Genomic DNA, 11,235 nt, shown 5'->3' with positions numbered 1-11,235 from the left:
CTCACTCCTCCCTCCGTCAGGGAATATGACGCTTTCTCATGTTCCTGGGCTAGCACTCTGGCTACATCAACTTTCAGTATGAAACTAAAAACTAAAATTGGGAGGTTGAGGCCATTAGGTTCAGTCAGAGATGAATTCACACCATCCAGTAAAATGAAAGATCTCCTTGGAGACAGCTATTCATTGCCATTTAGGCTTAAAGCTTGTGGGCCTACAAGAAACCATGGGAGTGAAGAGACCAGAGGATGGAGCAGAGCCATCAGGAAGGATGGTCCTGTGGAGACCTGTGGCAAAGAGGTGGGACCTGTATCCGAGTCCCCAGGCCTGATTCAAGGAGGAAAGGCTGGAACGAATGACTTAGAGGAGGGGTACCTGGTGCAGACAGCTTCATCATCCAAATCTAGAGTGAAGTGTAACCCGGGGAGCCAGGAGAAAAGAAAGAGTATAGGTGAGATTGGCCGAGAATAAAGGTGTGAATGGAAGAGTTGGAAAAGAAATCACGTTGCAGAGCTCCCTGCTGGAGCTGGCAACAAAGGAGATCCAGGCCCTGGATCAAGGAGCCTTGCAGGCCTGGTGGAGTAAGAGGGTCGGGTCTGGTGGAGTAAGAGGGTCGGGAAGGTTTTAGAAGTTTACAAACAGCTTCAGGCTGACCTCAGCACCCTAGGGCTGCAAGCAGGTCAAGGAAACCTGTTTTAGAGGGTTTTCAGGGATGGAGAAGTAAGCTCAGCCTTCCAAGTGGTTGCTTCCATCCTCTGGCCCACCAAGACCCTGAAACTGTGTGGTCCTCTGGAAAGTAGGCAGATAAGAGGCTTCCTTGTGTGTCTTCATGACCTGCCAAAGTGGTGTTTGGGTGAGTGGAGTACTGAGTCAGGGCTATGTAAAAGCAGCGCTGGGCTCTTCCATCCACAAGCTGTTTATCCCATTCCTGAGCCTCTAATTCCTCTTTTGCAAGTAGGAAATCTCTTACTAAGCAGTGGTGGAGCGTGCCTTTAATCCCAGCAGGTGAATCTCTGAGTTCCAGGCCAGCCTGGTTTACAGGGCGAGTTCCCGGACAGCCAGGGCTACACAGAGAAACCTTGCCAATCTCTTTCCAGCTAGGGACAGTTAAAGTTATGATCTTTCTGCAGAGAGCCTGGCTAGCCACTCCTGCCAGTGCCAGGTGTGCCTTCACTCCTGTTACTGCTGTCTAAGCTTTGTAGAGAGTACACCCTTCCCCACTGGAATATTCTCCAAGTGGCTGGCACACAGGCCATGACCCACTGAATGGAATCTGAGTGGGCCTGGCTCCGGCTCTGGCCAGGATGTGGGCCGTTGTGCTGGCTCTGATCTAAGACTGACCTAGTTTGGCCACATGTACACAAAGTATTTGAGACACTCAACTCACACCTGCTTACCTTGCTTGCCAGGGGTCACTGCTGGGTGAGGCCTCCACCTTCTCTCCTGTCCCTGTGGCTCTCTTTACCCAGCACAGCCTCGCCTCCTATTTCCTCCATTCACCTTATTTAGAATCTGAGGGCTATAGGTGTTTGCAGAACTGCCTCTCCCCCTGGGAATCTTCACTGGACCTGTGAAGCAGTAGAGGATTACGCTCCCAACAGTTCAGTCATGAGAATGAAAGCAGCAGGCCTCCAAGAGAGAGGACCTGAAGCTTGTCCCATTTCCTCCAACACCCTCTCAGAGGACTGCTTAGGACGAGGGACCCAGACTTGTTATTACAGCTGCAGGAGTACGAGGGATAACAGAAAGGAGGCATTCCAAGCCAAGGGCTGCTTCTAGGTCAGCTTGGGCAGGATCAACCACGGGCTGGAGTCCCAGAAGCTATGAGGCCCCTGAACACCTGACACAGAGCACATTTGACTGGCCCCAAGGGAACTGTCAATGGCTTTGTCTTCAGACAGGTGCTTCAGCCTCACTAGCCCAGCTGACCTTCTCCAGTACAAGAAAGGCCAAGGTCAGTGCTTCCCTTGGAATTTCCAGCACTGGTCTGAGCCTGCAGACCAGGAACTCTCTCCCCTTTGACACTCTCAGATACCCCTAGAAAGCACCCATACAGGACACGCCAGTCAATACTCCAAATTCTATCAAGAGTGGCATTTATTCTCCTCGTGGAGGTGCGGCGCTCCGAGGAGCTGGTGCTATTGTGCTTAGGAAGGAGGTCTGTCCGTCCGTCCGTCTGTCCGGCCGGCCCGGCCCCAAACGGGGGCGGAAGAGGGACACGGCCCGAGTAAAAATCCCGGCCTGTTGCGGGCCAGGAGTATGTACAAGGTGGCGGGGCGCAGGCGGGGGTGGGGGCGGGGCGGGCCGGCAGCCACAGCCCCCACCCGAGGGACCCCCGCACCTCGGGCCCTACTTGTAGAATCAGTACAAAATAGGTGCTACCTAAACGTTCCTTCTACCTGAATTCGCTAAGTCGGTTATTGTGCTGCTTAGTTATGGGGGCGGGAGGGGGCCCATGGCTTTCCACGGCGGCAGGGTGTGGGCGAAGCGGGAGATCCTGGCGGGCCCACAGCCCTTCCAGCCTTCTCCATAGGTAGGTAGACAGGAGTAAGGAGCGGGGCGGGGTGGGCGCCTCTGTGTGCGTGTGCATGCGGCACAGGCTGGCAGGCCCGAGCTGGGAACCGTGGGCGATTTCGCCAGGTGGAGTCAGGGACTTAGATATGGGCACTGCTATGCTAGGCCTGCGGGTCCGCACCAGGAGGGTAGCCAAGCTTTCGGTGCTGGGATGAGGCTGGCCATATCATATACTCCAGCGTGTGGCACCTTAGCGGCACAGAGACAGCAAGAGCCTCGTATCTCAGGGGATCAGAAAATGGGTACCTGTGTGGGCGGCCCTGGTGAAGCTGGGGCTCCCCCCCCCCCGAGAGACCCTGGGACCTGTCCAATTTGAGCTGGGGACATAAGGCCCAAGTCAAAGGCAGAGCCTGACTACACCCAGCATATTCCAGGACTGAGGTGGGTAGGAGAGGCCGTCTGGGCCCAGGGATCCAGCCCTCTGAATCTGCCTTCTACCCTGGCCTACCCATGCTTATTGGGCCCTGGCACTGACAGGCGACTCCCCGAAGGTTGCCGCATATCTGACGGATTCAGGAATGGGTCTGGCGTATCTCGTAGGTACCCAATGATGGGTCGGTGAGTGATGAACAAGCGAGGCCTTGGGTGATTCCATTTCACCGCAGCCTCTGGAACCGTGACGCCTGCCGGGCTCTGCCCTGGGGTAGGGAATGGGGAAAGAAAGTCTGCGTGGCCGGCCCCGCGCAGAATCCCTGATCTAGGGGCCTATGGGATGGGTAGGGCAGGGGATACCTGATTCTCAGTAACTCTAGAGGCTGCGGCAGCTTTACATGCAGTGCGCATTATTGCTCTATAGTCTGCATTGGACTAACTAAGAGGAAGGGGAGCGGGCAGCCCCGGGAAGGGTTTGGAAGGAGGGTGGGACTGCATGCAGTGATGTCACAAAGGCGGCGGCCAATGGGGCGGGCCCCTGGGGCAGGGTCACCGCCGAGGCTTTGGCATAGACGGGTGAAAGTTGGCAACCGAGTGGGGGTGGGGCCTGGGCCTCCATGGGGGGAAAGGGCCGGCCTCTGCGAGGCGAAGCTCAGGGTGAGAGGAAGTGGCCCTGGACAACCTAAGCCCCGGGCGTCGGCGGGAAGGATGAGGGTTAGGCGCCCCCTCCCCGACCCGAGTGCAATCCGTTCATAAATAAAACGTATAAATACAGAAAGAAAGGAACCCGACGCGTCCGCAACCCCCCCAGGGGGCTTTACCCGCAAAGCAAATACAGAGGTGTGTAGAGGGCAGTGGCACGCCAGCCTGCCGGCCCGGGTATCCGTCCTCCAACACCCGAAGCCTGGGGAGCGAGGGAGGGGGCCCCGGGGCAGGGTGGGATCGGGGTCTGAGGAGGTCGGATAAGTTCATGCGATTCCGATATGTGTCATTATTATTCGTTATGGAGGACAGAGCCCCGGAAGCCGGGCTGGAAGAATTCGGATTTGGCAGAGGATGCGAGGCGTGGGTAGGAGGGAGGCTCGGACTGAGGCCCCAGAAAGAACCCGGGGGGCGAACAGGATTGCCACGGTCCGCGCCCCTCCCCGTGCCCAAATCGCCTAGCACTCCCGGGAGGTCTGCAAAGCCTGTGGACCGGAGTGCCTCTGCGGCCCGCCCGCTCTCCTGATTCCCCTCCGGCCAGCTGCCCGAAAGGAGCTGACTCCCTGGACGCCGGGCTGAAGGCTTGGCCTGGAAGGCTTGGGAAGGGATGGGGGAAGACCTGAGTCTCTGCAACGCGATTCCAGGGGTGCAGAGGAGGGAGGAGGGCGCTCCTTACCTCACCTCACCCCTGTCTTCAGAGACCCAACTAAGAGATGAGGTTCGGTTCTGGGTCTGGTCGACCCTATTGCTGGGAGAAAGCCTGGGGCACCCTGGAGGAGAGGGGAGGGTTTTCAGGGTGGGTCTCCCCTCGGGACCCTATTGCTTGAAGGGGCTGGCAAGGCTCCTGGCGAGCGGGGCGGGGCGGGGCCGGCTCCCTGCCCCCCTATTGCTGTGAGGAGGGGCCCGCCCTCCAGCCCCTCCGCCCGGACGCCGGCGGAGACTTCCCTGGGGGGGGTTAGAGGGGGTCGGGGGGGCCCCGTATTGCTGAGAGCCGACCTGGCCGGCGGGGGCCCCGCCCACCCTAGGCTTGAACCGGGCTGAGCTGCGGCGGCGCGGGGGTCGCAGGGCCGCCGGCGCCGCCCTTGAAGCAGGCTGACTCGTAGTGCTTGTTGAGATAAGACTTGAGCGCGAAGCTCTTCTTGCAGCGCTTGCACTGGAAGTGCTTGAAGGCCGAGTGCGTCTGCATGTGCGCGCGCAGGTTGGAGCGGTCGGCGAAGGCCTTGCCGCAGTGCGCGCAGCCGAAGGGTTTCTCGCCCGTGTGCGAGCGCATGTGGCCCTGCAGCAGCCAGGGCCTGGAGAAGGCCTTGCCGCACACGCCGCACTTGTGGCGCAGGTCGTGCGTGAGCAGGTGCATCGCCATGGCCGGCATGGACACGTACACCTTGCCGCACGTCGGGCAACGCCTTGCCAGCTGGCTGTCCAGGCTGCGGTGCGTCTGCTTGTGGCGGCTCAGGTTCGACGACGTGGCGTAAGTTTTGCCGCACTCGCCGCACGCGTGCCGGCCCCCGGCGCCCGTGGCCCCAGGCCCCGAGCGAGCCTCGGGGCCCGCCCCCACGCGCGGGCCGCCCCGGCTGGCCGCCCCGGCGCCGGAGCCCCTCGTGCCCGGCCCGCCCCCGCCTCCGGCATCGCCGTCGGGGGCCGCCCCCGAGGCCGTGGAGGGGGCCGCGGCCGCGTTGGCGTTGGCGGCCTTGCGGCGAGAACGGCCGTCGGTGATGAAGAAGGCGTCGGCCGCGTAGCCCTCGCTGACCGCCGCGTCGCCGTTGATGTAGCCGCCGGCGGCGGTCGCCAGCTCCGGCCGCGGGGTGGGCGGAGGCGCCGAGCCGGAGGCCGCGGGACCCAGCTCTCCGCGCACGGCCGCAGCGTACATAGGCTCCGGGGATGGCCCTTTGAGCAGCGCCGCCTCGGCGTCGCCATCGTAGACCGACGCAGGCCCCACGTAGTCACTGAGGTATCCTGAGGGCGGAGGCGGACAGACAGACAGCGGGAGGGGAGCGGAGCAGCGGGCGAGGCAGGCACACGCAAAGCGGGCGGCGGGAGACCGAGGAGACGCGGCGGGGTCCGAGGGGAGGGCGCACGGGGATTGGGACAAAGGAGAAGGGGCCAGGGACCACGGGGCAGAGAGGATGGAGAGCGTGGGGAGGGGAAGGGGGGGGAGAGAAGAGAGACAGCGAAGGATGAGACAGGGCCCTGGCGGGGCTCCTCCCCCGCCGCCCAAGCGCCCCGCCCCCGCGCGGGGAGGAGAGAGATGCATCTTCGGGCGCGGCTGCCCCCCTTCAGCGAGCCTCAAGGTCAGGGGGGAGGGGCGGCGCTCCTCTCTCCCTCCTCCCCCTCCCCCTCCCCCTCGGGTTCTCCCCACTTCAGCAGTTTTTCCCTGATTATGCAACACACTGCAGACCCGCCGCGCACAAAGCCAGGGCCTCAAGCCCAGAGACCCCGACGGTTCTGCCTCTTCGGGATCCCCGGGGCCTTTTTTTCAAGCCTCCAGAATCTGCTTCCGGACTCGGAGCTGTCCCTCTCGTTCCCTAGGTGTGCCGACGAAAGCCCAGCGACTTCCACCTTAGCCAGCCTCGCTGGCCATCACCAGCGCTCCCTTGCCTTCCACCCCTCTAACCCCTCGCAGGATTCGATCCCTACCCTCGCAGCTAGAACTCACCACGCACCATGCCTCTACCCACTCTCTGCGATCCTGGGTCCTACTCTGTTCCGCATTCTTCTTTTCTCCCCGTGCCCCAACCCTTCTGGAGAGCTTCTCCAGCCTCCAACAGGGGACTAGGCAGGCCGCCAGGGCATCCACTAGGGGACACCTCAGCAGAGAGACAAGCTGCAGGTTAGTGCCAGCAACTGCAGATGCTCCGAAGGCACAAGGTGGCTCTCACGATCTCAGGATCACGAAGGCATACCCTTCACAATGCAGGCTTTGACTCTCTCAGGGCTACGCTCGGCTCTCAAGCAGCCATCGGGCCTAGTGCCATCTCACAGGAAAGGCTGTACCCTGACCCTGGCGCTGGAACTCAACGCCCACACATGCAGGGTCACATATGCAGTCATCCAGACACACTCTCGGTCACATGGTGCACAGCGGCCTCAGAGTCACGTGGTCTCATGTAGTGGCACACAGGCAGGCACACACACACACACACACACACAGGGTCACACACAAACGCACAAAGTCACATGGCCACACGCAGTCACATGGGCCCACACAGGCTTATGTTCTTGCAGGTCACACTTGCTTTGCCACCCCACACTGCTGGCACTCCTGTCCTCCTTGCCTGCATGCTAACAGTTGTCCTTGAACTTGGCCATCCTTACACAAAGAGCCTCCCCTGACTCCAGTACCTTGGCTTTCCCTGCTCACCTCTTCCTCCCTAATCCTGAGGCCAGGGGAGATACTGCTGTTGCATCTTCTGGTTCCTAGGCCCTGACAGGTGGGTGGCCCTGCCAGACCCCGTGCCTACTCCCTAGAGCTCCCAGCATTCCCTAGCTAGCCCTAGCAAGAGGCTTTGAAGGTACAGCCAAAGAGAAGTGAAACAGATCCAGATTTTTGGGTGTGGGTTTGCATGTGCCCATTTAACTGGGTCCTGGTACGTTAGCAGGTGTCCGTGCAGCTGTGTCTGTCTCAGCACAAGTCTCTGTGTGTGTGCGCCTTCAGCGCTTCCTGTTCCTGATCCCTCTTTCCTACCTCTCCCGCACCCACTCTCTGCCCAGTCTTGGAAGCTGCCTGGCCTTACTCTCCGCTCCCCTCTCCCTGAGCCTTCATTCTCTGTTCCAGCTTCAGGCTGCCCCCGTTGGATCTACATCCCCTCCTACCCGGCCACTCCACCCCCACACTCTGGCCACCCACCCCTTCCTGCAAAGCCCTGGGCCCTGCCCCAGCTGCAGTCCAGAGCGCACCTTTATCTTGCAGTCGCACTCCGAGATCGCTGCGGGCGCGCCCGTAGGAGCTGTCGAGGTCTGCCGAAGAGAATGTGTCAAGTTTGACCTTCTTAACCAGGAAGGACCTGGGCATGATTCCTGCGGGGCTCCGGCAGTGAGGGCCTGCAGAGCCGGGGCTCGGGGGGACTGCGTCCGCGGCGAGGCCCCGTCACCATCCGAGGAGCGGTGGGAGCAGCCCTGTCCCCAGTCTGGCCTGTGGATGCTGCTGGGCGAGTGTGGTCCTCTCTTCTTTCTGCCCTGCGTCTCTTCTTCCCCTCCGGATCCCTCCTTTCTCTTTCTCTCTCTCTCTCCTTCCTTCCTTCCTCCTCTTCTCTTCTTTTCTCTTCTTTCCTTCCTTCCTTCCTTCCTTCCCTCCTCTGGTCCCGGCTTCCCAGCCCGCAGTGCCGCCCCTGGACAGGCGGGGGAGGAGGCTGGGGGGGGCGGAGAGGGGGGGAGCGGCTCCGTCCCGGGCCCGGAGGCTGCGAATGGGTGCAGGGCTGGCCCGGCCCCACGGCCCCCTTCCCCTCCCCCCCCCCGCCGCGGCGGCGGAGGCTCAGTCAGCGGCGCCCCATGCCCCCGGGGGCGGCAGCGCGGGGCCAAGAGAACACGACAGGAGCAGCGACAGGAGGAGCAGCAGCAGCAGCAGCAGCAGCAGCTTCAGCACCGCGGCCAGCGCTGGCTAGGGCAGCACCGCGGCCAGCGCCCGGACGCGCTCAGCTGGCGCTGGCGGAGAGGGGCGGGCCACCCGGGCTTGGTCGCCGGGCGGGGGTCCTCGGCGGGGGTCTCTGGGAGGCTGGCTTTATTGTTCTGCAGTCGGAGCGGGCGGCGGCGGCGGCGGGCGGCGGGCGGCGGGCGGCGGGCGGGGGTCCTCAGGGGGAGGGGTGCTCGGGGAGGGCGGGCCGAGAAAGGGAAGGAGAGAGGGAGGGACGGGGGTCCGGGGGCGGGGCTCCGCTCTCGGACAGCTCCGGGGCAGGCCTCCTGAGCCCGCAAGCCTCTTCTGCCTACCGCCGAGCGCAGCCTCTGGCTTTTAAAGCCAAGCGCTGGGGGAGGGGGTGGGCGGGGAGGGGAGAAAGGCCGGCGGAAATGGCTGCGCCGGGCTGGGTCGGGCCAGGGTCTCCTGGGAGGGGTCCCGGGGATGCCTCGCCTAGACTTGTGCGGAGTTCCCCTGAGCGGCTCGGGGAATGGCGACCTGACACTCGGTGGCGGAGTCGGCCGCGTGGGGCAAGGTGGGAATGGGCCCGGCCCTCTCCGCACCCCAGACTCTGGTTCTTTTAGGGGGAACGCGAGCGGACCTCGGCCGAGCCTGCGCTCCCTCCTATAAAGTCTGTAGGCTTAGGCGCGGGATGTGAGGAGGCGGGGAGAGGCGGGAGACCAAAGAAGCGAATGCTGAGGCAGCGAAAAAATCGCAGTGTGGAAGCCTGTGTGCGCCCTGTGCCGCAGTGCCTCCTGCCACTCTGTCACCTCGGCTGACCCTGTGCCCGCTGGAGGGACCTCTCTGCCCCCACCTCTCCCTCGGGACGGATGTCCGGCACCGTGGCGTCGGTGCAAGATGAGTGTGCATGGTGAGAGGGGCTGCCGTGCCCCTGTTCCAGAAATTCCGCTCCATTGGTGGTTTCCGCCCTTCCGCGCAACTGCAGTTTCCCCAGGCGGCTTGCAACCAGGCGGATAACCCTTCCTGTGGCCGCCCGCCCGGAGTTTGCAGCCCCCATGACGTCAAGCCCAATGGCCAATGGCGGGGCACTGGGGGGTTGGGGGCCTCACAATGGCCGCGCGCGCGGGTGCATATGTCCCCAATTAGGGCCAGGCGCCGCCATTGTCCCTCCGCCGCCCTCTCCTCGCGTTGGGGGTCTCTGAGCCGAGGTCTCCCCACGCGTTCTGCTCGGGCTGGCGACCAGGGTCGCGGAGCGGCCAGCGGGGACTGCGGCGGCGTGGTGACCTTCCCCGGACTGGCCCGGCAGGGCGGCGCAGCAGCGCTGAGCTCAGCTCCCTTTCTCCTGCCGCCTGCTGGGCTGCCGCTACCTGCATCCGCTGCCTCGCGTCCGGCCACGGTGGGTGTGAGCTCCTTGCCCCACACTGAGCGTGGAGACCACTTGGCCTGCTTCATGCTAGCGGGCCCGGCTCCTCGGCGGCGGGACATTCATCTTGCGTGGCAGGCGCTCCCGAGGGGCAGGGCGAGTGCGGCCTCCCCCTTATCGCTGAGCAGCAGCCGGCGAAGCTCGCAGTAGGGGGTGGGGGGCGAGGGTTCCCCGCCAGCCACACCGCTAGTCCCGGCTCCTTCCCAGAGGGGAACGGCTGAGGCGCAGCCGGAGGCGGCAGGCCAATTAGCATTTTGATTGCCGGACGGGAGTGGGGGGTTCATCTGGAACAAGGTCTAATTACCAGACGGACCCTCGGGGCTCTGGAAGGCTCGATCCTAAACCACCACCACCCCTCCGTTTGCTCCGTTGGACATTGTCCCCGTCCCCAATTTTATCCTCTCATTTCCTCCAGGTCCCCTCACAGTCTCAGTCATCCTGTCTATTTCTTGTCCCCATACTTTGCCCCTCCGGTCCCTTCTCTTAATTGTGGTCCTTTGCCCTTCCAGTCTTTCCCATGCTTCTGTCGCGCTGTGCTCAGCCCTCTTCTCTCCACCTCTTCATACAATCTCATGTTCTGTACATATCTCTGCCTCCTCTTTGTCCATCTCCCCGCTCCTTTGGCTCCTAACCCCCTTGATGAAAGAGACCATACCCGGACACATGTGGGCCTGAGTCTCAGGGCCAGGCAATACGGAGGGAACCGTTCGACTAGGCCTGGCTCTGGCTCTGGCTCTGGCAGGGGTCGGGGTGGGGGGCACAGCTAGAAGGGGCAGCTGGGTCCAAACCATTGCCATCAGTCCCCACCAGCGCAGGTACGCAGTGCACATGGGTCCCAGGTGCAATTACTTGGGCTTTCCGAATGGCCTGCTTGTGACCCTGACTCCCTACCCCCACTTTCACCTCTAGACTTTCCCCAGACCCTTGGTCCAGCCGGAGAGACTGACCGCTCATTTCGACAAGTTGTAGGCTCCTTTACCCAAGGCCCAATTTAGTCTCTTCCGTTGAGAGTCGCAGCCTGAGAAGATCAGGTCAGGCTTCAAACAGTGGGTAACTGCAGGCCCTCCGATGCTGCCCTTCTGTCAGCTCCCACAAAACCTACTTGTGGAGCTCTCTTGCTACTCTGATCCAGCTCACTCTGCCCTTATTCTCTTTTCTATGAACGTCTGCTCTATGAATGTCTTCCTCTGCTTCTGTTGTTGCCACCCGCAGCTCTGCCTAGGTCCCATCTTGCAGAAAGGTTTAAGGGGTGGTGTTCCCATTGCTGCGTTGCCAGCAACCCACCGATGTGCCCAGGCCCTTGTGATTTTGTTGCCACTACTCTGTCCACACAGGGAGTCAGTGGGCAGCCTCCCTGGAGGGTCCAACCCCTTCTGCTGGGCTGAGACAGGTGATTGACAGAGAATGGGACGTTGGATGGAAATAACTGGAAGGGACAGCTTCTGTGGTGACTGGGTGGAGGAGGTCAAGGCTGTGGTGGTAGGGAAATGGAGGCTAGCCCTTGAGACTGTTTAATTCAGCCACAGTGATGGGTGGGGGCTGGCCATCGTAGCTAATGACATGTCTGAGCTAGGAGTCCTGGCAGAGGATAAAACAGGGC

At 62.1% G+C, this 11,235-nt stretch overlaps 1 protein-coding gene across 3 annotated transcripts; it reads right to left on the bottom strand.

Moving 5' to 3' along the window:
* Nucleotides 1–2,076: 2,076 nt before the first annotated feature.
* Nucleotides 2,077–8,081, bottom strand: Scrt1 (scratch family transcriptional repressor 1). Of its 3 annotated transcripts, none has more exons than XM_021659309.2 (2): nucleotides 7,540–8,081; nucleotides 2,077–5,598 (listed from the first exon to the last, which is right to left on the bottom strand). In XM_021659309.2, exons 1-2 carry the CDS (start codon nucleotides 7,652–7,654, stop codon nucleotides 4,667–4,669), a joined length of 1,047 nt encoding a protein of 348 aa, XP_021514984.1. In that variant the 5' UTR covers nucleotides 7,655–8,081; the 3' UTR covers nucleotides 2,077–4,666. The 3 variants fall into 3 exon arrangements, with proteins under 3 accessions (XP_021514984.1, XP_021514991.1, XP_021514999.1); XM_021659316.2 differs by lacking the exon at nucleotides 7,540–8,081 and adding an exon at nucleotides 6,299–6,719; XM_021659324.2 differs by lacking the exon at nucleotides 7,540–8,081 and adding an exon at nucleotides 6,306–6,715.
* Between the last annotated feature and the right edge of the window lie 3,154 nt (nucleotides 8,082–11,235).

Source organism: Meriones unguiculatus, chromosome 8, assembly GCF_030254825.1.
Source record: "Meriones unguiculatus strain TT.TT164.6M chromosome 8, Bangor_MerUng_6.1, whole genome shotgun sequence".
Taxonomy (NCBI): Eukaryota; Metazoa; Chordata; class Mammalia; order Rodentia; family Muridae; genus Meriones; species Meriones unguiculatus.
The sequence above is the reverse complement of the archived record's forward strand: the minus strand, read 5'-3'. Positions and strand labels throughout refer to the sequence as shown.